This window comes from Strix uralensis, chromosome 13 (assembly GCF_047716275.1).
Source record: "Strix uralensis isolate ZFMK-TIS-50842 chromosome 13, bStrUra1, whole genome shotgun sequence".
Taxonomy (NCBI): domain Eukaryota; kingdom Metazoa; phylum Chordata; class Aves; order Strigiformes; family Strigidae; genus Strix; species Strix uralensis.
This window is the reverse complement of record NC_133984.1, coordinates 12,466,958-12,493,324: the sequence shown is the minus strand read 5'-3', so window position 1 is coordinate 12,493,324 and position 26,367 is coordinate 12,466,958. Positions and strand designations below refer to the sequence as shown.

At 56.6% G+C, this 26,367-nt stretch overlaps 1 protein-coding gene across 1 annotated transcript; it reads left to right on the top strand.

Moving 5' to 3' along the window:
- The first annotated feature begins 12,080 nt into the window (after positions 1-12,080).
- On the top strand, positions 12,081-18,693 carry LOC141949324 (tumor necrosis factor ligand superfamily member 10-like). The gene is made up of 5 exons (XM_074882786.1): positions 12,081-12,351; positions 15,606-15,752; positions 16,073-16,109; positions 16,620-16,727; positions 16,999-18,693. Exons 1-5 carry the CDS (start codon positions 12,112-12,114, stop codon positions 17,439-17,441), a joined length of 975 nt encoding a protein of 324 aa, XP_074738887.1. The 5' UTR covers positions 12,081-12,111; the 3' UTR covers positions 17,442-18,693.
- The last annotated feature ends 7,674 nt before the right edge of the window (positions 18,694-26,367 follow it).

Here is a 26,367-nt window from a genome sequence, read left to right as displayed (position 1 = left end):
TTCAGAAACGCAATGAGCTCAACACCCGCCATGGCTGGGTCCCCTCGGTCCCCTCCTGATGCCTTCGGGAGTGTCGGTATGGGGTGCTGGTGCTTGTCTGGGGGACCTTCCAACACAGGCACCCCACTTACACCCCCAGCCTGAACAAGCCCAGTCTGGAGAACCTGTGGCTGGTGAAGCAAAGGAAGATAGTGGGGTGTGTGCTGAGACCACATCCAAAGTGGCTAGAAAGGCACTGTTAGTCCCTCTAAGTATAGCAATGCTGCAAACTTCACCTAAAAAAGTATATATATATATCAGTCAGGGGTGTGTAGAACAGACAGGCCTCTGGCTTCTTTAACCTTGAATCACTGAATCATAGAATGAATCATAGAATGAATCACAGAATGGTTTGGGTTGGAAGGGACCTTAAAGACCACCTAGTTCCACCCCCCTCCCACCATGGGCAGGGACACCTTCCACCAGACCAGGTTGCTCAAAGCCCCGTCCAACCTGGCCTTGAACACTGCCAGGGAGGGGGCAGCCACAGCTTCTCTGGGCAACCTGTGCCAGTGCCTTGACACCCTCACAGTAAAGAACTTCTTCCAATATCTAATCTAAATCTACCCTCTTTCAGTTTAAAACCATTACCCCTCATCCTATCCCTACACTCCCTGATAGAGTCCCTCTCCAGCTTTCCTGTAGCCCCTTTAAGTACTGGAAGAAAACCCTGTAGACCACTAAAATAATAAAACCCAAATGGTAGAAAACCTCTTGGAGGATGTCCTGCTCCCTCCAGGGGTACCAGCCTGCACACTGGAACAGTGAGTGGAGTGGGGCGGCGGGGAGGAGAGGGGTGGCCAGACCAGGGACCGGACCCAGCGTGGCCAGAGGAAGATCTCCAGGAAAACGTCAAGACGCAAGAGGAGAAACGCGGACATGTGTGTGCGGAGGCAGGGAGGCCTCGGAACCGTCCCACTAGAGGGAGCGAGAAGATCGGCTGTCAGCAGAAGTGAGCGGAAGAGTTGGGATGAGGGAGCGAGAAGGAGCTGCAGGCAGAAAGTGGCCCTTCATCCTCCACTGGAGCCTGGGGATGCTCCTGGCCAGGGTGTGCATGTCTTGGGAGAGAGCAGTCCCACCTTGTGATGCTGGGTCAGCAAGCATTAGGGCTCTACATCCCTCCTAAGGAAGCTTGCAAGTGTGTGGCTTTATGGGGCTGGCCCCAGTCTTCCCCCCACCATTCATCCTTCTGCTGCCAAGCTAACAGACTTCCACCAGCAAAGCAGGCAGCAGCATTCCAGCCCTTTTTACAGGCTTTCTAGTTGGTCCTGGCCCTTACAAGGGACTTCTGGAGCAGTTAGAAGGAGGTTAGGTCCTACGCAGAGTCCCTGTCTCTGTGCTGCCTAGATGGAAACAGCCCCTCTGACCTCAGGCCACAGTGAGGGCTGGCTGCTCCCTCGGCAGGGCCAGGCACCAGCAGAGATCCCATGGCCAGCGGGGCAAGGGCATCACGAGCCACGGCCCTCTCCTACTGTCCTCCAAGCAGGGTGAGCAGGGCAGACCTAGAGATGCTGTCTAGATTCAACCACAAGTTCAGATCATTCATCACGTTGATGGTGAAAGGCAAGTCCAAGGTCAGGCCATGAAGTTATTCTGCAGGTCAAGATTTGGATCAGCAAGATCTGTGCCCAGGCAGGGGCATGACTGTGGTGGAGCCTGGAGGCAGGCACACCTAGAACAGAGTTCAGGTAGGGTCTGAAGGCCCAAGGCGGAGCTTAAGTGGGCTCCTGGACCCATGGGCAAGGTGTTAGTGGAGACCCCAGGAAAGACTGGCCAGGGCCCTGATGGGAAAGGAAGAAAAAATGCCAAGGCAACCGAGACCTTCTGCCATGCTCCCACCCAGGCCCTGGCACAGCTTCCCCTCTATCTTGCCTCCCTGGGGCATCACACCATGGGGGCTGTCAGGGCACTGTGCCTCCCCTGCATCCCCGGGGTATCCCTTGTCTCCCAGCACTACATCCTTCGCCCCAGTGCTTGTGCAAGGAGGAGACATCTCCAGCCATACCTGGGCAGCTAAAGAACATCAAGAAAATGTCCCTGGTCTTTTCCAGCAGCAGACCCAGGCCCAGGGTGTGGGGGGCTCACACAGGCAACAGCAGTGGACTCTATGCACCAAAGGCTGCAGTAGAAAGCAGCTCTCCCCTTTCTCCCAGCCCTCGCCGAGGTGGCACCAGGCTGCCGGCACTGCCCTGCTAAGCCTGAGCTCTGCAGGGAGGCCCCCAGCCCAGGGAGGTGATGGAAGAGGTGCAGAGCCTCCAGGATGCAGAGCAGGACACAGGACTTGGAGGTTCAGAGGAGAAGCTGTCTGGACAAAGCAGCACAAAGCTGGCTTGCAGGCCAAGGTGTTGGCAGGCATTTCCCATAGGATCAAGCAGCTCTACCCAGAAGTTCTCAGCTTCTTCCACATAATTTGCTTTTCATCCCTCGAGGAGTCAATTTGTCTCACGAATGAAGCAGCAGGGAGCAAAGGAAGTCAGGCAGGAGGGAAGCCAGCATCAGGGAGCTGCCTTGTGCCTGCCAAGGAGCCCTCCCAGGCACCGCTGCAGGGGCATCCCGTCGTTCACAGCATCATGTGTCCCCAGCCAGTCCACAGCTCCAAACCAGGCAGAGAGGACAAAGCTGCTCAGTGCACAACTTTTGGGAGGTCTGGTTGTAGAGATCTTGAAGCTTGGAAGCTGAAAATGAGCCAGTCCCTGAGAAAAAGGTTTGGTGTAGCCTGGCCCAGCCCAGAGCCCCCAGGCAGCAGGAGGGTGAAAGCAGCCAGGATTTCTGTCTCCTTTTCTCACTCCATGGAAACCAGGCTGCTCGCCGAGCATCACAGAAACAGCCTTTCTCAGGCCTATATCTCTGAAATAAAAGGGACTGAGGGCATTTTGGTCACCACCCATGTACCCCCTCCTAGCACACGGCTTGCCACCACGTTTGGCTAATGCCATAGATGCAGAGCCTCGAAACAGGAACCTTTATATCCATCCTTCCCTGCTCCATGAGACACCTTTCTTTTGTGCAGAGGCATGCATGGGTGTAATCCTGTGTGGTAGGATGCCATGGGCAGCAGCGGAAGGTGTCAGGACACGGAGGGGCTGCCAAATGCCTTCGGCTGGGCTGTCCCCAACTGTGAGAGCAGGATCAGAGGGAGCTTCCTTGAAGGACAACTAGGAAAGCGGGGCTGCGGAGGTGGGGGACAGGAGTCACAGCTGGCCAACATAGACGGCTGATGCATCCGGACCCCAGCTGGGCTGGGATCTGGCTGTCCTTTTTCCTCTTTTTCCTTTTATTTTTTTTTATGCTCTGCTTTGCCAGGAGGTTGCAAAACCCAGGCGATGAGTCAAAACAATCCAGAGCTGCCTTTTACCCTCTGCACCCCAAGAGCAGCCAAGCATCTTGTCCCAGCTGACCAGCTCAGGGGTTGCAGGAGCAGCTCTAGGACAGAGATATCTTCCTTTGGGGTGAGCCATTCTGTGTGAGAGAAGAAATGGAGCCAAACCAGCCCAGATCCTGCTGGTTCGTAGGAGGCCACAATCACAGCAGCTCTCCATCACAGCTTCTGGGAGTGGGAACTTCTGGTCAGCGAGGGCCAGCTTGTGCCCATCCAAGCCAACATGTCCTGTCTCATTCAGGGTGACCACCAACCCCTCCAGCCTCAACCTGTCAACATGTGGGGCTGGAGGCTGCTTTAGCTTCACTGAGGACTGAGAGCAAGTGGAGGGGCCGAAACCTGCTGCTCCTCAGCACTGCGTAGCCAAAGCTAGGCATACATCAACCTAGAATGAGCAAAGTTCACCCAGAAAGAGTGTTTCTACTAAGACAGAACCAGGCGGTGAGCACATGCTGGCCCCGTGAGCTGCCTCAACAAGGGGAAGGGGCCTCTTGCAGCTCTGCGGGTAGTAAATGTATCTCAGCATCCTCACAAGGAGCTGGATAGTTCTGGGAGGGGGAGGGAGGAAGGCATGAAAAAGCCCTGAGCCAGCAGGAAACCTGTGGTGGGAAGCTCTGAGTCAGCTCCAACCACGGCTTTGCTGAAACCGGTCCCCCCCCCAGCCTCCGCATGCCTTGCACCGTTCTCCAAATTCCTGGGAACAAAGCAGAGGGTCTCTGCACCTCACAGAGCGAGAGCACACTGCGTCTGTCCACATCAGTGTGTCTGTGTCTGCATGTACAGGAGGGCAGGGTCTTGGGAGCTCTTGGAGGTCACGCTGAAGGTCTCTGCACAGGTCTGGCCGAGGGACAGGCTCAAACTGAGCAGCTTGAGGCTGACCCAGGTGAGTTTAGGGGAAAGGACAAGGCTGAAAAATCAAAGTCTCAATTTAAATAGATTGCTGGGACCATGGTTTGTACACTACCATATGGCAGAAAAGGATGCTGTATATGGCACGGCGCTGTGGCGAAACTGAGGCAAGGAATTGGGCCAAACCATGTGCTTGTGTCATGTGGGAGGAAGGGCAGAAGGGGTGAGACAGGTAAGACTGGTCATAAAGCCTCAAACAACTCTTCCACAAGTCTTACTGAGAGCATTGGCAGGGCCTGACCCAAACCAGCAGGCTCTGCTGGACCCCCGGAGATGGGGGGTGCTCACGCTTGCAGACACTCCAGGACCACCCCTGAGCCAGGCTTGCATCGTCCTGCTCATCCCATTACTGGGGCTTCCCTTCTGGAGGGATATTTTGGATGCAGCTGAGAAAGAAGAGCTTCTCTGAGTCTCTCAAGGACACAGATCCCTCCCATCATGTAAACTTTCAGGGTTGTTGGGGGTGATTTTCTGCTGGTTCAATGGTGGTATCAGGCAGATTGGAACTGCTGAACCCAGGGAGAAACTGGTCGCCCAGTTACTGCAGCACCAGTTACTGTGGCATCAGCACTTAGACTTTGTCAGACAGCGCTTCTGGGGTGCTGAGTCATGCTGTCTGGGTGATGAGTCATGTCTGCTTGGGTCGCCCTATCCTTGTCCTGCTGGCACATCCTTGCCCCCAAGCCAGACTGCCAGGGTGGACCCCACAGCAGGACGGACCAGCGCCATGTGCCCCCACACTCCTCACCTCAAGGTCCCCCCAGGGAGGGCGAAGGGGCACCACAAGCCCTGGGCTGAAATACTTCAGTTCTTTCATTCTGAATTGAGGCTTTATTTCTTCCAAAAGTGGCCACCACGTTGGTCTCTCACCCAGACTGGCACCTCCACAACATCCTCCGTGACCCCCTCTGACCTCCAGCAATGCAGGTGCCTGCATCCTGCCCATGGGCCATGTCTCCCTGGCCTGCCCATCATGAGACAACAGCCACCTTGCCAGAGGAAAAACCCCAATGTGTCCTCCTCCCCCACTGCTCCCTCAGACCCAGCAGACCCTTCTCCCAGCCCACCACCCTCTGCAGCAGCCCAGCTACTTGATGGCTCTTTGGAGGACCAAGTGTACCTCCCAGCAGACCATCCCGCAGCAGATAGGTGCCTCCACATCCCCACAAGTTAAATGCGCTGTAAAATCACTGGTATTCTGTAGGGGGGAGGACATAAACGATCTGGCTTTAATCATCCTTCTTTGCTCCAGGCAGCAGCAGGGCTGCCACAGCCATCTGCAGGGAGTTTCTGCCCATGCCTGTTGCAGAGATGGTGACTTTCTGCTCAGAAACATGTAGCAAGGGATAACACTGACTCTTAAAAAGCTTAAAACTGCCTGCAGGAGGTGGGAGCAGCGTCCCAACACTGGGCATTTTGCTGTTGGCATCCAACCCTTTGCACTCTGGGCCTCCCAACATCCCTCTCATTCCCAAACGAATCCCAATGACACACTTTGGTTTCCACAGGCAGGGAGAGGCACTGATGACCTGGCACAGCCCCAGCTGGAAAATCACCTCAGTAAGACCTGCACCAAGGCCAGTACTCAGCCATGCTGCACCAAGCCACTTGATCACTATGTCTCCCAGGAGTGTCCCCTCTGGGGTGGCCTTGTAGAAGCACCCCAGCCAACAAGAAGTGTGCCCACCCTGCTCCATCCCATGCCTCCATTCTGGTCCCCATACATTCCTCTCCAGTTCAGTTTTTCAAAGACTCTTCCCCAAGACCCTCCATTGGCGTCTCCCTCAGAGGTGCTGGCTGATGGTGATGAGGACCCAGTGCTGCCACTGCAGATGGATACTCCAAAGCACCGTACAGGTGGGTGAGGAGAGGTCCCATCACACACTGACTGTAGAGCTTGACCCACTTCACAGCCAAATGTACACCACAGCACTGTGTCAGTGGCCAGAATTCACAGTGTGCTGGCACCAGCTCCCTGTTCTCCACCCACGGGTCAAAGCATCACCCAGGAAATGTGGTATCACCCTGAGAGGGTGAGCTGGCCCTCCCATCTCCCGTCTTTCTACATAATAAGGGCTCTGGGAGCCCTCCTGCTATTTAAGTCTTTTCTCATCTCTCGGCTGTTTCCAAACCAGCCTTTCCTCCCTCTGACCAAACACAGTCAGTCAGGGCACTTCACTGCAGCAGAGCATTTGCAGCATTCTCCAGGATGAACAAGGACATTGTCCAGCCTGGACATCTTCCTGCCAGTCATCTCAAGTGCTTGGGAGACCACGCAGGAAGCGAGGCCTTCTGAGAGCCTATGCTGGTCAGGGGAAACTGAGGCACAGAGGGGCAGGAGGCCAAGGCACATCATTGGCATCCCCTGTTTCCCAGGTTTTTGCGACAGCTACAAGGTGCAATGTTGCGCTGCCCCATGGATGAGGTGAAGTGCCCTGGCTTTGCTGGGCATAGATCAGAGCCGGCCAAGGGAGTAGGGTTGGTCTCTGCCACCGCAGGAGAGGGGGTGGCAAGGCCATGCCACCCCATGGCAAGGGCAGAACTGAGTCCTGCACAGAGGTCCCAGTGGGTTCTCCATGTGGTCAGGGCAGACCTGGTCAGGAAGCTGAGCTGATCCAGTGCCTCAGCTGGAAGCACTGACCTTCCCATTGAGCCTTGGAAGTACAGTGTGATGGGGAAGAGGTTTTTCCCCCAGAAAAAATCTCAGCACCAGAATTGATCAAATCGAAAGACAAATGTTTGAGAGAGCATACCAGGGAGGTTAGCAAAGGCGTTCCTGAGCTGCACGCAATGATTTCACCTCCCGGGGGGCTGCTGTTTCCTGGCTGAAGATCATGTAGCCAACACATGTTAGAAATCATCAGCTGCTGGAGCAAACGACACCAGGCTGTGGCTTGCCTTAAAGAAACAGTCTCAGGAAGCCAAGACCGAGCACTGGAGCTCTGCTCCCGAAGATGCAAACCAGGAAGGAATGCCCTGTCGCTAACCCAGCCTAAGAGAGGATCCAGTCTAGGCTAACCCAATAGATCCTGCACACACTATCACCCCCGTAAAACATGGGAATGTAACATGACTAAATGGCACATTCAACCATCCTGCCTGAAGCAAAGCTGAAGCAAATCCAAGGGACAGACTGGAAAATCCCAGACACACAAATCACACCCCCATGCAGGTACTCTCTGCCTGGTTTCCCCCACCCCAGCACCTTGCTGACAACATTGGCAAGACCCCAGCAAAACACCTCTCCTGCTCTCCTGCACTTGCTCTGCACCACTGAGTGCTGAGGAAACAAACTTCCAAGCTCAGCTGACCTGGCTCTCCTAGTGCACAGACCAGGAAACATTAAAAGTGAAAAACAACTCCTCAGCCAATATCAGGAGTCATTTTTTTATCTGGCTCCCACCCAATTTTCTTTGCATAGTTCCAGCTCTGGTCCTGCCCTCACTCACAGGCTTGACTGCTCTGCAAACCTCCTCTCTCCAAGACATGGAGAGCAGTCCCAAATTACCAAGTTCTTGCAGCTCCAGGCTTCCCTCTGCTCATCAGCAGAGCCATGGGCACCCTTGCCCCATCCAACGGAGCAGCACATGGCCCAGGATCTCAGCACATGGATGAGTGGTACCCAGGTTGCTTCTGCACATACATCCACACCCCACATTGCAAATCCATTTGGCTCTTCAAGTTCACCCCCACCAAAAGCAGGAGCAGAAGCTTGGCCATCTCTGCCCCTTTCCCGCCCAGCCTGGCTGGCTGCTCTGACTGGCAAACACTGCCCCTGGCATCGGGGGTCCCTGTGAGCCCCCACTGCATGCAGCCCTCCAACACCAGAAGCAGGCAGAATTGCTGCCTGGGACCAGAGCAAGGTTCTGCAAGCAGTTCGTGCCACAGATGCGCCTTTTTTAGCTCTTCCCCCTCCACCTGGCTCTGAAGGACCTGAGCCTTTTTAAATGAGAAGACCAGGATAGTTCATTTTTCACTGGATTTTTAAAAAATGAATAGTCATCTCTCTACTAGCTCAGTGCCCTTCCCCAACTGCAATGGAGGCATCTCACCTGAGACAACAGCTACTTGCCAGGGCAGGGATTGCGCCGACACTAGTGCTGAGCAGAGGCCTCTCACAGGCTCTGGGTCATGCACCGAGGCAGGCAGAGAGGGGAAAAAGCCGCTCATGGACTTGGCAGATGGTTTTGGCTAGAAGATCCCCTTGTCTCAGGAGCATCCTGTGTGACTGACACAGCACAGAGGTGGAAGGGGCAGCGTTTTTCCCATGCAGATCCCTGAAAGACAAGTCACCAGGAGATCAGCAGCACCTTCCCACAGAAAGAGTGGAGGACAGCAAAGGATGGTAGAGATGAGAGCGGGTACTAAGATCAACAAGCAGTCCAAGCTGAAAGGCTCTGGCCAGGACTGCTGGTAATAAATCAGTCCTCAGCCCTTCAGCATCCCACTTCACATTTCTTATCTGCAGTGGGTCCCACCTCCTTCGCCCTGCTCCTGCAGCTTTGCTCTGACCAGGCTCTAGTGCAGGTCAACAGGAGATGGTGAGCAGGGGGAGACGCAGCCCCCAGACAGAACCAGTGCTGCCTTTCTGCTAAAAGAGTAAGAGGAAAAAACTTATTACTACCCAGACATGGCAAGGAAACCACCAACCTCCTCCACACACATTCTCCCCCATCCTCTCCCTTTGCACATCACAGTCCACTGGAGACACTCATGCAGCGAGAAAGTGATTACATCACTGATCTAAAGACATTTGTATGGAGCTTGCATTATTCAAGGCTTGGTGAAATCTTTTACAAAAGCAATAAAAGCAGATAAGGTGACTAGTTATCCACTTTCCTGTGTTTGGGAGGTCATGATAGCCAGTCACACAGCTCCTCTGCCTGCTCCTGGAGGAGCCTGACATGCCTGGCCGGTGCTGCAGGGACTGGTACACATTTGTGCACGCCTAAGGATAAAATTGGGCTTGGGGATACCACAGTGCTGAGATTAAGTGTCCCCATGCTCACCTCATGGCAAAGCAAGCATGTGTGGAGGGGGGCTTGTGGAGGAGACCCACTCAAAACTGCCCCTGGGGTATGTGCGATGCCAACCCAGCCAGGCTGCAGTGATGGGTCCAGAGAGCAAGGGTCTGGAGGAAGGACACATGCACAAATGTCAGCCTGAGGAGCAAGGAGAGAGCCGATACTGATGTCATCCAGGCAGCCATCACCTCCAAAACAAGTGTCTGCTCCAGGAGAAACGTGGGGCAGGGAGGGCAGGGTGTGAGGCTGGGCAAGGACTCCCCCGCATCACTGCTGCAGCACTGCCGGCCCTTTCTGGACAACTCTTATTACTCAAAAGCCACCTTCAACCTCCAGCTGCTCGCTCTGGGTGCTCAGCAGCCCCGTGCCAGCGTTCAGCACCTGCATGATGGGTGTCAGCCGCTGCAGAGACAACACCCACTGCCAGGAACAGCCACCAGCAGAGGCCAGGGACACCCATGGGATACCAAGAGTGGCTGCTGCCACAACCAGATTGAGCCTGGGGTGACCAGGAAAGGAGAAAGAAGAGGGACCAGGGGTCACTCCCAGTGCATGGGGACAACACTGCTTTGCAGGCAGGATTGCTCTAAATCAGGCAGAAGAAAAGGCAGGACCTGCTTGAGCCTTTTCCATTCTCTGCCCCATGCATGACCAGCTCAGACAACAGGGCCACCCTCTCACCTCCTCGCACCCCGAGTGGTGGCTGCATTTGGGGATGGGCAGGGGGACCTGCTCTCAGCCCCAAACGTCCTCCAACAAGGGCCATCTTCTCCATCTCCTGGGGGGGGAACCTCTAACAGCCTCACACTGCCTCACCATCCTCCTTGTAATCCACGGGAGGGTGGGCAGTCCTGTGGGGGTAATGACACTGTGGGTAAGGTGGGACAAGAGAGCACAAGCAGAAAAGTAGAAGTGGAAAGATGCTTCAGAGGATTTTCTTCAAGCTCCTGCGTTGGCAGCTAAGAGAAAGGACAATTCCTGTCCCCCCACCCAACCCCGAGGCAATTAGGGACCTGAGAGGGAGTTGCTGCTTTCCCCCAGCCCCACAAATCATTAAAAAGAGAAATTGGACCTGCTCCTTCCTTTTTAATTAGGTGGTATCTGTGAATAGCCCCCTTCTCCTGCATCCCCTGTGTCGGCTGGGGCTCCCTGCAGGAAACCGGGCTGCACAAAGTTAGAGGGAGGCAAGAGGATTCAGTGGAAGAGACAGTGCTGTTCCTGGCAGGCAGGATATGAAGCGGGACAAGTTCCTTTTTTAAAGGGAAAAAAATAAATGCCCTTCATTGTATGAGAGGGCTGGAGAAGTGAGCCACTTGTGAGCTACCTCTTCCTACCAGGTGTCCCCACTCCCCAAGTTGGGGGGTCCTTAGACGACACATCCTCTGCAAGACCCAGCCCAGAAAGTTCAGGCTTAAGGACCAAAACCTGAACTGATGTTATTGCTGAAATATCACAGACAGTCTTAAGTTCCTTGAGGATCAAAGCTCAGCCTGGCAGGGCTTTGGTTCACAGCTCTCACTGAGGGAGAGCAGCACTAGCTGGGGATCCCCGTGGCAAACAGGGAGGTTAGCTCTGGTCGACTCTGAGCAGCTCTGGCTTCATGGCCACGTCTCTGTGGCACGTCCCTGTGAATAACTGTGGCTGTGGCACTGGCCTGTGTCTCAGCCTAAGGATGGCTACAGGGCCTCAAGTCCTGTGGACAGGGTGGGCCACAGGGCAGCTACCTCCATCATGGGTCTCACCTGGGCCCAGATTCTCACAGTCTGGTCCCTATTTTGCCATCAATCCTAAATTGCCCCCTTAAACCGCTTGGGGCTGCCAGAGCCGTCTGTGGGTTTGGGCTGAGGCCAGCCCACGTTTCCCACACCCCACCCTTGGAGAGGAGGGAGCGGTTCTGAGAGCACCGAAGTGCCTGTGTGTTTTATCGACATCGCACTTTCATTTCAGAGGTAAAAGCACTAAAAGCCACAGACTCACCTGACCACGGAGTGGCTATTGCAGCCGTCAGCGTAACAGCCATTTCTCCAGCCTTTCTGTTTGCTTTCCAAACAACCCAACGTTTGTACTTCAGAGCGACTGGGAACTCTACCCACCCGCAGGACAGCGCGCTGGGGCTCAGTGGCCAAAGGCCAGCGTGCACAGGGGACAGCCTGCCCTGCTCCCAGCCTCCTAGCCCAGGGTGGGCTCTCACTGCTGGGCAGTGGGCACGTTGCCCCTCCGGGCAAGGCCCAGCAGCAACGGACCCCCTTTCTGCAAACTTTTACCTGTCTGAGCTTCTTGGGGTGGCCAGCTGAGCCCTGGCCAGACCTGCTGGCCCAGTGCCCCCCCAGGCCCCATCATCTACATCACCCCCAGCCCTAAGACCTTGTGTTCTCAGCCCAGGCAGGATTGAGGCGGGGTGCGGGGTGTCTGGCTGCTGGGAGCTGGGTGTCCCCAACCCCGTGGGGCCACCCCACCAGCGCTCACGCTGCCCTGTGCCGGCGGCGCGAGGTGTCACTTCGGGGACCCTGTTCCCGTGCTCCCACCGCCTGTCTCCCGCTGCCGGCGGGGCACCTGAGGCCGAGCCTTGTCCCCAACCCCCTCGGTCCCCGTGGCCCCCGCCTCGGTCCCCGCTCCCCGCGGCGGGAGGCGGTTGCGGGGAGGCCCCGCCCCCATGCCCCGCCCCTCGGCCCCACCCCTCGGCCCGTCCCTCCCGCCGCCGCCGCGGCCCCGTCGGAGCGCGGCGGGCGCGGGGCAGCGGCAGCCGGGGCGGGCCGGGCGATGGCCCCGCACCAGCCCAGCGCCGGGCAGTACCTGCGCTCCGACAGCGGCGGCTCGGAGGCCCGTATGCTGGCCGACGGCCCCGGGCCCGGCCCCGGCCCCGACGGGGCGCGGGGGGCGCGGCGGCGGCGGCGGCGGTGCGGGCCGCTCTGGGGCAGCGTGGCCGTTATGGCCATCCTCGCCCTGCAGATCGCCTCCACCACCGGCCTCTTCGTCTACTTCACCATGGCCATCTCCAAGGTGAGCCCGCCGGCGGGGGCTTTGTCCTGCGCACCCCGCACCCCCCCACACCCCCCTCCCCGGCACCGGCGGGGGTGCTGCACCCCCGGGAGAGCCGACGGCGACGGGGAGGGCCCTGCCCGCTCCCCCCTCCGCGACTCTGCCCGGTGCCGGCGCTGCCCCGCCGCGGATCCAGATGCGGAGGCGGGGGACGGAGGGGGGGCGCTGCCCCGAGCTCCGCCCGTTGCCGCGGATCCAGATGTGGAGGCGTGGGTGGGGGTGGGTGGACGCTGCCCCCGGCTCCCCTGGGAGCCGCGGGTCCAGATGTGGGGTGGGGGGTGGACGCTGCGCCCAGCTCCGCCCAGAGCCGCCGGTCCAGATGTGGAGAGAAGGAGCCTTTGTCCTGGGCTCCCTCCGGAGCTGAGGGTCCACGCTGGGCAGGGGGGCCCTGCCCTGGGGTCCGTCAGAGTCTGCAGCTCCAGGCGGGGATGGGGGGGAGCTGCCCGAGGCTCCAGGCCCCATTCATTCACCCCTGGATCCTACTTCCCCCTCCCCTGCAACCCCCCCATTTGCCCCCTGTCTCCCACTCCACAACAGCCGGATCCTCCTCATCCCCTTTGTGAGATGCTGGAAGTGGTCTGGCTGGGAAACCCCCCCCCATACCATCAGCTCTTCGGTGCTTGCACACCAAATAACCATGCCAAACTGTTCCCAAACTAGGATGTGACAGGCCAGATCCTCCCAACAGACTCTCCTCTAGCAGCTGAATCATGTCCACAGCAACCCCTGAGCAGCAGAGGTGGGTGAAGGAGGGAAAAACACTGAAGAGGAGAGATCTTTGCTGTGGGGAGAGGGAAATTCAGGCCTGCCAGGCAGCTCCATGGCTGGTACCCATCAGCCATCAAGAAAAGGGTCTTGCAGTGCCAAGCCTTGCACAAAACCACAACAGAGGCAGGGAAAAAAGGAAAAAGCCCTGCCCATGGATGCAGAAGGAGCCGTCTGGTGCCCTGTGGAGCATCCTTTGGAGCAGACTCCAGCCCTCATTTTGGGCTTTGTTTTCATCCCTGGATTCCATGTGGCACCCGCTGTGAGGGATTTACATGAAAGGCACTGGAGAGAAGAGGGGAATGGGGGCAGACAGAGCCACAGGGAAGGGCTGAAGGGAAGAGAAAGCCACTTAAATTGACCTCTTTGGGCTAATTGCAGAGGCTAGTCACTGGATCCCTGCATGGGACCTGTGCTGGGGATAGTCAGAGCTCGGCACAGCCTGCCTGCCCTCACCCCCTTACGCAGGGGACTCCCTGTGCCTCCACTTTTACAAAACTTTCCCCTTTTTTCCTTAATTTAAACACCCCACCCAGCACAAGGTCCCCAGGAGGGGAGACGAAGAAGTCAGGCAGAGGGGTTACCCTGCGAGGAGAGGGGTGCTGGCGGTACATGCAGCCTGTCACAGCAAGCTTTAATCAAGGCAATTAGTGAGACTAGTCGGTGCCAGGCAGTTGTTAGGACCCAGAGGGATGAAGCACATGGTTGCAGTCCCTATGCCACTGCTGAGAATGTGCCACCACCTTACTGGGACTGGTCAGAGGAAGGCTGACCCCAGGTAGGCAGGCACGTGCCCTAATTAGTGCTCCTGGACGCACGGAGGAGGTGCACATGCTGGCCCTGCCCGAGCTCATGTTGGGGAATTTCATGTGAACAGCTCTGTCGCTTGTGGATTTACTGCCTTGGCAGGCACCATGCATCCACCCACTCTGGCAAGCAGGTCTTTGCAAGACTGCAGCCCGCCTGGCTAAACCCAGCTTGGGGAAGACACAACTAGGGCTGCGCTCGCCTTTCCCCAGCCACCGCATCAGTCCCTCCGAGCTCGCCACTGCAGCCCATCTGCCAGCCGCTGGCAGGGACAGATGGTTGGCCCAATAGTGCAAAGAAAAATCTCCTCCCAACCCTTTTTATCTGACCTCATGTGGTCTTTCTGCTGATACGAGAGGCTGTGTTGATCCCAGACATAAGCGCATCCTGAGCAAGTACCCAAAACTGCGCTGAGGGAGGTGGGCAGGCAGGAGTCTGGTGGGGGCTCAGAGCAAGCCGGGCCGTGGGGGAAGTGCAGGGTGCTGGAGGTGGCCAAGCCCCTGGGGGCGATGTGGCCAAGCCCGAGGACTCTTGGGTTCTGTCCTGGGATCTGGGAATCACCCAGGTGATAAAGGTAGGATAACCAAGGTGCCAGTGTTCATTCCCAGCTCCTGGCTCACTGATTTCAGGGCAGCTGTCTCCTCTGTGCCTCAGTTTCTCCATGCCCTAGACAGCAGCACGGTCTAGGTGAGACCCTGTAGCCAGCTGTGCCTGTCCCCCACTGCGACGCCACAGCCCAAGCTGAGCTGGGTCAGGCCCGGGACAGCCTGGGAAGGGGCAGCTTGCCGTGCAGCAGCCCACGTCACGTGGAGGGAAGGCTTCCCAGCCCAAACCACAAGCCAGCACAGGCTAGAAAGTGTCTGAGATCGGCCTCGGCTGACGCAGCGCTGCGAGTGCTTGGGGTCCCGTCTCCAGCCAGCACGGCTCTGCAGCTGGAAGGGCAGAGCTGCGTGAGAGCTTGTTTTGCAACCCCAGCTCAGCTCAGCAGCGGGAAAGCCCAGGCTGCCTGGGCACGTCCAGCCTGCAGCTGCAGCTCTTCCCTCTGGGCGCCGTACAGAGCCAAACCTTGCAGGGCAACCACTTCCCTGGGAGCTGTGAACATCTAGTTCAAAGCTAAGGCTGGGTTTTACTGCCTGAGAAGCCTCATTCCCCCAGGGCAGGAGAGGAAGAGGTGAAAGAGATGGAGAATAGGATGTCTGAGTTCCTTCCCTTTACCTGGTGCTCTGCAGCTTGCGAGAGTCCTCGAGTCTCGCTTCCTCCTCACAGTCGGCGCTGGAACTCAATGAAAGGGGCTGTCGTGTTTCCTGAAGAGCTAGGGATGAGCAAGACTCGCTTCCACCCGGGATCATAGGAGGACAAGATGAGATTTAACCTGTCCAATTCACAAAACCAGATTTCTGACAGAACTTTGGATCCACCCAGCCTCCTGCCACCCAACTTCTTCCCAGCCCAGGAAACACAGTGGGTGCTTGCATCCTGGTGGGACTGCCCTGTCCCACCACCAGCTCTGGGATTGGGGCAGCTAAGGGTTACTGCCCACCCCACGATGTGGCCGTGCACACACCTCGCCGGGCATCCCTGCTCCTCCCTTCAGCCAAGTCTGCCCGGTTTGACGCAGAGACGTCCGGGTGTTTCTGTTGCAGCTCAAAGCCCAGGCGCCGGGGAGTGCAGAGGAGCTGCGGTGCCTGCAAGTTATCAATCAGCAGCAGGAGGGCTCCAGCCTGGAGGAGCTGATCAGCAACCAGTCCTGCCTCAAGCTGGCCAACACCATCAAAGCCTACGTGGCCACGGTGAGCCCAGACCCACCAGTTTTGGGGACAGGGGCAGGATGGGACAACCGATGGGGGAGCTCCTGTCTGCCTCCCTGCCTCAGTTTCCCCATCAGCCTCACCAGAGGGGTGGCAGAGGGCAAGTGCAAGGATGGTTTAGGAGGGGGGCGGAGGAGTGGGGCTGGATGCCAGGTCCTCTGCAGCAAGCTGCTGGTGGAGCTCAGAGCCACAGCATGAAAGACAAAGTCATGAAGGCTTGAAAGAAAGGAGAGGAGCTGGGGCATGGGGAACACCTGCTTCACCTTTAACTGTGGGACTGTTTCTCTTCTCTGATGGTCCAGGTGACGGAGAACGTTGTCCGCAGGAGCGCAGTGAAGGGTGAGTCCCTCCTGGCCCAGCACCGGTGCTGCAAAGCATCGACGACCTCTTTGCTGGGGCCAGGTTGCAGCTGGACAGATGGACCCGTGGTCCACGTGCACAGGGCTCGGCGTGTGGCTGGAGTTGCCAGCGAGGCTGGGGGGAGTTCAGTCGCTCCCAGGGCAAACTCTGCCGGCCACAGTGCTGCGAGCTGAGGCAGGAGAGGGGAGAGCAAGGACTGTCCCACTGGGCAGGTGAAGGGCATATGTCCCCAGGGAGCGGGTTGGTGGGACAGCCATCTATGTCTGTCTGGAGTCTGGGGAACCAGGGCCACAGGGGACAGCACAGAAATACTAGATAATGATTGACTAGACATTTTCATCCCCAAATAACCTCTCTTGTCAACTGGTCAGTGGGGCATTTCCCTGCCCCACTCACTCTGCTTGTTCAGTAAGGACCTGCTCTGCCAGCATGGGACTGGGGGTCCCCCTGCGCTTTGTCCTCTACAGCTGTGTGTCCCTTTCCTCACAGAGGCCCGACGGAGCTACTTCAACACCTCCGAGGGGCAGGTTCCTCCCAAAACAGCTGGAAAACCCTCGGCACATCTCACTCTTCGCCCACAGAGCCTCGCTCAGGATGGTGAGTTGGGGAGCCCTGCTGCACACCAGTGGGTTTCTGAGGTGGGAACAGGGGAAAGATCTCACACAAAGGGCAGGGGACAAGAATGGCAGGAAGCATTTGGTGGCAGATGGGGAGATGTTCCTCTTGTCCCGTCCAAGACCACCTTCTCCACCCCTCCAAGCTGGATGGCTGTGGGAGAGAGTTAGAGCCACCCCCTCCCTTTCTCCTGACCCTGACGGGTGCTCCCCAGAGCATCTCACTCCCCTTGGTGACCCTTCCTCCTCCCCAGGGAACTCCAAGCGCTTTGGGAACCTCTCCCAGTCCTGCCGCCACGCCATCGCCCGCTGGGAAGACAGCACCATCCACGCGCACCTGCAGAACATCACCTACCGGGATGGCCGGCTGCGCGTCAACCAGGCGGGCAAGTACTACGTCTACTCCCAGATCTATTTCCGCTACCCCAGCGACGGGGCCAGCGCCCGAGTCTCCGTCCCCCAGCTCGTGCAGTGCATCAACTGGAAGACCTCCTACAGCCAGCCCATCCTCCTGCTCAAAGGAGTCGGCACCAAGTGCTGGGCGCCTGAAGCAGACTACGGGCTCCACGCTCTCTACCAGGGGGGACTGTTTGAGCTGAAGGCCGGCGATGAGCTCTTCGTCTCTGTCTCCTCCTTGGCCATTGACTACAACGATGCAGCAGCCAGCTACTTCGGGGCTTTCCGGCTCGACCTGTGACCAGCCACGTCCACCTCCCACCTTCCCGCTGCTCCTGCCCATTGACTCTCCTGCGTGGCCCTGGGGCAGCAGCTATTCCAACCGGACAAGAGCCAAATGGCCGGGGGGCTCTCGCACAGGGTCCTTCCCTGCGTGCGTTGTCCCCTGCAGCGAGGGATGAGCCAGAGGAGGGCACGGGGGGTGCTTGGTGCCATACAGGGTCCAGCCAGGAGGAAGTCCACGAGCCAGGAAGGGTCTCCGAGGGCCCACAAGAGATATGCACGAGGCGGGATGTCCCAGCTCTGGTGGCACGTCACCTCCCTGGCTCCCACCTGAGCAAGTGGAGCAGGTAGCATCAAACGGGCTCCCTGCTGCAAGAGGGGCACCAGGGTCACATTTGCAACTGCAAGACAAAGTGTCCCCGTGGCAAGATGAACCTCTGCAAGTCTGACTCCACATCTGGCAGGGGCAGACCTGGCCAGCCAGGCTGTGGGTGCTGGGGGACCCCAAGTTGGAGCATGGTGAGTGCGGGTGCAGGGCTGGCACCCCCAGGGCAAAGTCCCAGGGGACAGCCTGCAGGTACGAGGCATGTTCCCATCAGCTGCTGGGAAGGAGTGAAGGAGTTTCAGTTCTGACTAATTAGAAACCTGGAGCGATGCCAGCACTCGCTTTCAGGGAAGGTCAAAGAGCAGGGACACGAAGCTGGAGTAGTCACCAGCCCAAACAACCACACCCAGGCACATGGCAGAGAGGTGCCTTTTGCCCAAGCTGAGCTGCACAGGAGCATCCAGCCCAGGAGCTTGCCATAACACCCCCCCTTTGCTTCTGACCAAGCATCTCTGTCCTTGGGGTTTTTGGTCCTCCCAGCCCGGATGGGCCAGTGCAGCCAGGGCCAGCGCAACCACCCGCTCACTCACATCTTTAGCCCCAGCAATCATTAACCTGCAGCATTTCAACTCGTGGGTGCGCCCCGGCAGTAGCAGCACAGGACCCAGGATGAGCAAAACCAATCCCTCGGTGTTAAAGGCCATGTCAGATGCAAAAGGTGGGTTCAAGCAGGGCAGAGCATGGTCAAGCTGGCTCAGCCTATGGATGCTGGGGTGGACACAGCCCCCTTTTGTAATTACCTGTATACTCTGTATCATATTAAGACTGTTGGTGTGTATGGACAGGACAGCAGCACAGGCCTCCACAAAGGATGCGAGCACCCCCAACGCTGGCATAGCTGCAGGGGGGTCTCAGTGCTGGTTTAAATAAAGCCTGTACTCCAGCACTGGTCTTGCACCTCTTTGCATCAGGCACCTGGGACTCTGTGCCCTGGGCCTTTGAGCAGCCACGGTGCTGTGCAAACCAGACATTTTGAGGTCTGGGCTGGGTCCCACGCTCAGCTGGCATGCTGCAGCACCCCTGGGTCCTCGGCAGCCCCACTCGTTGCAGCTTAGCTTTATCTGTCCCCCTCTTGCCCTGTCCCTGTCCCAGCACAGCCCAGAGGCCGGTTGCAAGGGGGCAGAGCAGAGGGGCAGCTCCCCCCCATCTGTCTGCAGCCTCCCCCCATGCTTCCACACCTGCCTGAGTAGGGTCCCCACGTCAGCCGGCAGTGCTCGAGTGTTGGAGGTGCTGGGATGCTGGCAGTGGCAATGGAGCAGCCCATGTGTGGTGCCAGAGCTGCTGGGTGCTGAGGCAGCCCAGGGAAAGGGGCTGGTGCAGTTCCCAGGAGCTCTGGCCCTGAGAGCTGCAGACCAAGCCCAGCGAAGGCTGCAGGCAATAACCAGCTCCTGCCTCAACTTGTACCTGTAGCCCCTTGAAGGGCTCTGCTGACGCCTGGGGCATTCCCAGGGAGATGCATTCCCGCTTCTGAGCCCTGTGCCTTCATCTCCTCTGCAACGAGGAGCAGCTCCAGCAGCTCTGGCAGAGCCCCTCCCGGGACCTGAGCCCAGCCCTGGTCCTCTTCCTCCCCTGCGCCCATCAGCTCTCGGGGCGCTCCATCTCGCCCAGCTGCCTCGAGAGATCCCTGTGCTACTTCTCCTCTCTACTTTGGGGTTGCCAAGCCCAGCCCAAGGCACAACCAAACCCTGCAGTGCCAAGATGAGCTTCTTCCCCATCATGCTATGGCAAGGCAGGGGCTGCTGCTTGTTCCCGCTATCCATCCCGCAGCTTTCCAGGTCTGAGCATCCTCTTTATGCATCCCTGGCCGGGGCTGGGAGCTGGTGCCAGACTGAGCCAGGTGGCTCCCACACACCCCCACATCTGCACGCATTGGCCTTTGCCACTCACCAGCCTCCATCTCCTGCAGGAACCTGCTCCAGCGAGGCTGATACAAAAAACCCCGCCGGGAGCATGGTGTGGCCCCGTCACCCTGCGCACACCTGCCTGGACCAGCCCCAAATACACAGGCAGCTTTCCCAGCTGATCCAAAGCCTCCCAGACAGAGAGAGCTGAGAGCACCCTCCTGCCATCTGCAAAAGGGGTAACACAGCTGCTCCCCACTCCAGGCAGGGCTGCAGCATCCTGCTCCTCCTCCCCAGCCCCCCCCTTCTTGGCCAAGGTCCCCTGGCCCGCAGAGGGAGGTGAGGTGAGCCTTGGCTCTGCAGCGTGCTCAGCCCTGACCCAGTATGTTGCTCTTGCCAAATGTAAACACAACCCAAAAGCGCACAGCACAGCTGGGTCCCCCGAGATATCAGTTAGCAAAGACCCCCAAACACACTGGGCCTCACAAACCTTCCAAAACCACCTTTGAAACAGTCCCTTTTTCTTCCACGTCTCATTCCTCCTTCTGCTTTCTCAACCACTCTGGTGCCCAACAACAGGAATCAGACTCCCAGGGCTCTTAAAATCCTTACTGGCCTGAAACCTCCCCCCAGGGACCACCGAGCTCATCCCAACTCCCACATCCCCAACTCCTGAGCTGCCTTTGGCAGCAACTGTGGGAGCTCAGGGTTGAATCAGACAACCCAGGGCCACAGTAAATGGAGCAGGTGGTTCAATTCAAAGTTTTTCTTTGAAATAGAGTTTAAAGCAGCCCCCCATACCGGTGGAGTGGGTAGGAGGTTGTCGTTTGCCACGCAGCAAGCAGGAGCCAGCGGCATCGCAGGTAAAGCAGCCCCTTGCGTGAGCTGGGAGAGCCGGGCTCCGCGCCAACAGGGCGATGGGTCGCTCTGCTTTCCTGGAAGGGAGAAGACTTGTGGGCGGATGTTTTTTGGAGAAGATGAACTCCACGAGTATCAGACCAAACAGCAGCCTCGTCATGTCTGGTGAGAGCCGAGCGGCACTGGGCAATGAGAGACGGGATAGACTGGCAGGGAGGGGGTGGGGAGGAGTTTGTAGGGTGGGGTGTAGGCTGGACCTGGCCTGGGAGGCTGCTCTCAAGGTCCCAGCTCTGCAGCTTTTCCAGGTTTCCCACTCTGGGCTCTTCCCAGTGGCCAGCAGCAAGGAGAGGGGCTGGCAGGCATCCTCCAGCCCAGCCACCTCCAGAGCCACAGGGTGAATCTGGCCCGTGGGCACCTTGTGGAGAGGAGCAGGCTCCTGCAGAGCCTCATGGGCACGAACAGAAAGGGAAGGCAAACGCTCGCTGGTGCCAGGCAGAGCTCTCGTAGGGAACAAAGCCAGCATTCCCACCCCTGGTGAGGGGCTCCCCAGGCCCTGGGCTGCACATCGCAGATGCAGGGAGGTTTGAGAGGCACAGGCTGCCCCAGGAGAGTCACCGGGTCCTGACCCTTCATCTCTCCCCGCTGTGACATCTCCCCTTTCAGAGCAACATCACCCCTCCCTGCCTCGTCATCAGCTTAGAGGCGGCTTGATGCAAAAAAAATAAGGCTGAGAAAATCAAAACAATCCTGGGAATTTGATGCACATTCGACATGCACCAAACTGGAAGACAGTTTTCAGCTTCCCAAACTAGTCTGAAATTTAACAACAAGCAGCAAGCGCCGTTGGAGCCAAAATCGTATTGTGGCCATGCAGATAGGCACAGGAGAACCTCCTGCTCAGGCACATCCCATATCCCAAACCCCTCAGAGACTCTCTCTGGTTGCATTTCCACAGTCACACTGATGCTTCCAGCACCTGGCAAGGCTGTACAAAAGCAGGTCCTGGCTTTTTTAAGTTGATGTCAACGGAAAGTCCTGAAGACTGGACAAGATCAGCCCTATGGCCACAAGGGCAACATCCTCAGAAATTCAGCATTTTCTTTTTAGGGAGTGACTAGAAAAACCTGGCTCATGCCCTTCTCAAAGGCTCATTGACACAACATTATGTAACGATTTTTTTTCAGGAATACTTGCAGAACAGGCCAGAGGGGTGAAGAGGATGGGGGAGTCTTTAGCCAAAGGGGGCTGAAGTCACAACCGTAACATGCTAGCCCTCACCACATTTGTTTTCTACAGCTGCCAGGGATGGAGAAAGCAGATTGAATTGGGCAACAGGCACAGGCAGGCACCACCCAATTTCTTCACCAGAAGACCTGGTCACCCATGAAGTCTCTGTGCCTCAATTTCCCCACTTGTACAAGATGCCTATGGACATCGGTCTTTGTAAAAGCTCCAAGTCCCATAGGTAGAATCATGCTGTAGGAGCCTGCAGCAGCAGAGTCAACCACCTCAGGGTGGATTTCTGGTGGCACAGACACCACCAGGCAGACCTTGAGCCACTTGCCATCATGGATTTTACACCAAAAAGCCTCTGTGGGTGTGTGCGCGTATAAATACACACAGTAGCGTCTAAAATAATACTGCCTGTTGCATTACTCATCTGGCTGCCCATGGCAGGGTCCCTTTGCCCAGCTGTGATTTCTTTCTGCAGCTGCAAGGGCAGAGCTGAGGCAAGGCCAGGGAAGGCGGGTGCCAGGCTGCCTGCCTGCCTGGATGATCCTGGGGTTTCGGGGAAGAGGATCACTGTTAAACCTCGGTGCCAGCAAGCCAGTTATAAAACTACTCCTGCAGCGAAAAAAAAGCAGTTTGCCTTTCCTGTGCCAAAGGCAGCGCGTATCAACCCACAGGCCTTTCCTGGCCTCTGCCAGCATGACATCCATCAAGCTCAGAACCACACAGGAAAAAAAATCACCCGAAACTGAAAGCTGCTCCCCAGCCTGCTGGGGTGCCTCATCCCTGCCAGGTGACAGCCCAGAAACCTCCCCTGCCCTTTTCTCCTGCTTTAAAAAAAGACTGTGGGGGTGGGGGGAACGACTGCAGCTCTAATAACGTTTTCAGGTTGACCTTATTTCTCATGGCTTCATGGTGTTGATTTGATCTGGACACATACTGCTTCCTTGTAGTCGCTGCCAAAGGACTGTCTTATCTTTGCCGCCGCGAAGCTCTGCTTTCAATTCAGCGCAGACAAAAGCGCCAGCCAGCCAAGGGCGTTTACAGCGCTGACTGTGCTGCCCTTTGTCTCAAAATAAATTCTGGGGCTGAAATGTCTTTCCCCCCCCCCCCCCCCCTTCTGTTATTATTAACCAGTTCATTGCTACATCCAAGTCTTTTGTTCTCTTCCAAATAAGATCTTGTTTTATTTTCAAGCCCCAAGCCCCAAGCCCAGAACAAGCTCACAGCGGGAGGGAGGAAATCCACACTGAAAAACACGTCAACACCCCAGGAAATCATTTCTTGGGACATTGTAAATAAAGCGTACAAAGCAAGCGAGCCCGGGGTTGTGACCCAGCTATCACAAGCACACAGATGCCACGCAGGCACCCACTGCATCTGCCCTGATGTGCATCTGCCCTGAGGGCACCTTGGGACATCTCGCTCAGCCACCACTCTCCCCCAAGTATTAATTAAGCCTGAAAAAGTGGAAAACAAAACAGTGAATCGCTTTCCTTCAGCAATGATTCAAATAGCTGTAGGAGGCAGGATGCTTGTTAAATTGAGGGGAAAATGTTAATGCTCCTGCAACATGAGTGAGCAGAGGGAACCCTGAGCTGCTGCAGACAGGAGCCCATTTCCATCCAGTCCCTCTGTGCCTGCTCTCCCAGAGCCACCTTCACCAAATAGTTGCGGCCCCCCGGGGACTGCTGCTGAGGATCCACAGAGGTCCCAGAAAGATGCTGCTTTGAAGGCAATTTCTCTCCCCTTCTGGAGTGAATTGCCTTTTAGTGCTCAGGCCTTTAACTCTAAGCAACAGACCTCAGGGCTGCTGAAGCGGTGAAGCTGATGCCAGCAGCTCGGCCGTTCCTCTTTTGACTCGCAGACACACCACCGCCGCTCCCTGGCACAGTCCCAGGCCCCCCTGCCAACACCGACAACTCCCCAGCTCTGCCCTTGGGACAAGTGAGCTGTAACAAGAAAAGAGCTGAGCCAGCTCCATCCAGACTCACAGATCTCGTGCACGAAAGACACACAGTTTTCCCCTTTATTTCCCCAAAAGAGACAAGCTGGAGATACCAGGAAAAATAATTCCACTTACCTACTGCCTGCAGTCATGAGGAGCTCCGCCCCTCGCTTGTCTCCCCTGGGCATCCAGACAAAGTCCTGACCCCCGCAGGAGCCCACCCCTCTCAGACACCCCCGTATCTGCCTTAGTCCAGCTGGGAGCCCATCAGGGTGGAAAGGGATGGCATCAGGCTCCCTTATCCCCTGCATTTAAGGCAAAGTTCAGAGGATGGGAGCTTCTCCATGGACAGGCAGAGGAGATGAGGCGAGCAGCACAGCAGAGGTGAGAGCCCACTGGCCCCATACCTCCATAAGGAAGTACCCCGTGCATTTTGCATCCAGTTCAAACCCCAGCACTAGTCTGGGGGAAGTGCAAAGTCAGCTACCCCAACTCACAGTCTGCCCTTAAGAAGGCCAAGAGCTAGAGCAAACCTCTCCCCAGAAGGGTCCCCAATAAGGTACTTCATAAATACAATATTGCAACAGCCCCCTGCCAGGTCCCTTCCTCTTCTGGGTGAGGGTAAAGACGAGGAGGGTGCCCTACAGCCACCTCCCCACACAGAGTGTCACCCCTGGAGTGAGGAGGTTTTAGCAAGATGAAAAAGGTATTTACAAGAGCGTCAACCCCAGCCTTATCTCTGGTGGTTCAACCCAGTGCTGCAAGCAATGTTTCTTGCTTAGCTAAGGAGATCACAGGCTCAGAGTTATTTATCAAGTGTATGGACTGGCTCCAGCTATGACTTGTATAACCAGCTGTTTGCTGAAGAGAAACTCCAGGGCTCCTCCTGGAGTCGCTCTGAAGGTAAAGCAATAGAAAAGCAAGAAGTGGATGGGGCAAAACCCTTCACAGCAGCTCAAATTACCCCGGGGAAGAGAAACCCCAAGCAGCACTGTTGATTAGGAGCAATGGAGAAAATACTGAAGTTAAAAATTTGAGTATGGTCTCTCCCCTGCACATAACATTTGATGAAAGAATTTAACTTATTTTTGTAGGAATTAAAGAAATTCAGTAAAAGCAGGCAGCAAACAGCCAGGAGCTGCTACAACCAACACCTCCCCAGGGCAGGGAAGACACCAATCTCAGTACAGAGCTATACATCTATACTTGCATAACCCCCACGAGCCCCACGTTCTGGACACAGCACATCACTGCTGTAGCTAATGCAATAATGACCATCAGGTAATTTGCTGCAAGTTTCCTTACACAGAGAACTACAGCTTAGGAACAGGGCTGGAGCTGAAATGAGTATTTTCCTTAGACAGACTCCATTTATGATGGTTAACGGGGTCAGCAGATTTTCACATACAAAGCACCTACACAGTCACACTCCCAGTTCCTATTCTACCTTGCCCACATGTACCAGACCTCCAGCCGTTAAAGCGTTCATCCCCGCTCGTGGGAAAATTACCAGTTTCCACATTAAAAAGAAACAAAAGTGAAGAGATCTGCTCCAGGAAGAGACAAAGAAAGGTCTTGTACCTTTGCAACATTTCTCTTACTTGACCATTGTCACCATATTTGGTTTGGCACTGCGAGGACTCGAAATCCTCGTGAGGTGTTTCCTGCCCTGAGCTACCCTGTTCCCAGAGCTCCTGTGCCCAGAGCGGCTGCAGTCCCCCTCCAACGGCATGATCCCTGCCCTGCTGCTTCCCCAAGAGCATCCAGGATAACCGACCAGCCAGCTGCAATGCTCCAGCCCGCTCACCCAGGGAAGTGGAAGAAGGCATCTTCTTCCCTGGACTCAGACCTGCACTCACAGAGTATTCATTTGATGAGAGGGGACAACCCTCTCCAAAGAGGGCAAAAAAGCATTTAAAGGCAAAGCTTCTGCTGCCAGCCACGGCAGAATGCAAAGCATTTCAAGTTGTGAGCAACTTACGGGCATGCTGTAGTCTGTTTCAGCTCAGCAACCATCTCCTGCTGTACAAAACCACCACAGTCAAGGCATTTATTTTTTAAGCAGAGGGTATCTGATCCATTGGTAACATGTCAGTCTGATTCAGCTTTAAGCTATACAAGGATTCAAGTCAACACCACCTCACTGCCAGGTTAAAGCAGTGGCAGCAGGTACTCGCTGTTGGATGGCTTTGGAAAATAAATGAGCTGGCTTCTCCTCCAAGTAGAGATGAAGAATTTGTTTATATTTGAGAGAGTTTAAGATTGACCAAACTTCCAGCCAACTCTAGCCAGGACTCCCTACTCCCCCACGGAACAGGTTCATCACAGGCAGGCAGCAGCAGCCTCACGTGGACAACCCATCACCACCTGCCACCAAGCCCCAACCTGGGTCTGCAGGTGCCTCTGGCAGGGACAAGGGGAGTCATTTCCACGGCTGAGGCTGTGCAAAGTGCAACACCTGCTCAACAGCCAGAGGTTTGTCTGTCAGGAAGCAGAGTCAGAGCCCTCACTCCACAATTCTTGGCCATTACTCAACAGCTTGGCTCCCTTCTGCAGCCTCGGTGGTGAGCCAGAGGTGAGAGGAAGCTCTGCTGTCACTGGTGAGCCTCAGCCACAGACCATAAAACAGCATGCGTCACGATGAACAACATCGACCTCCGAAAACATTCATATACCTTCAAAA

Bases quoted from the DNA above. Each gene is read 5' to 3' on its own strand.
- LOC141949324 (XM_074882786.1), top strand. From the start codon at position 12,112: ATGGCCCCGCACCAGCCCAGCGCCGGGCAGTACCTGCGCTCCGACAGC. The intron at 16,110-16,619 runs GTGAGTCCCTCC...CTTTCCTCACAG, and splicing joins CCGCAGGAGCGCAGTGAAGG to AGGCCCGACGGAGCTACTTC. The intron at 16,728-16,998 runs GTGAGTTGGGGA...CCTCCTCCCCAG, and splicing joins ACAGAGCCTCGCTCAGGATG to GGAACTCCAAGCGCTTTGGG.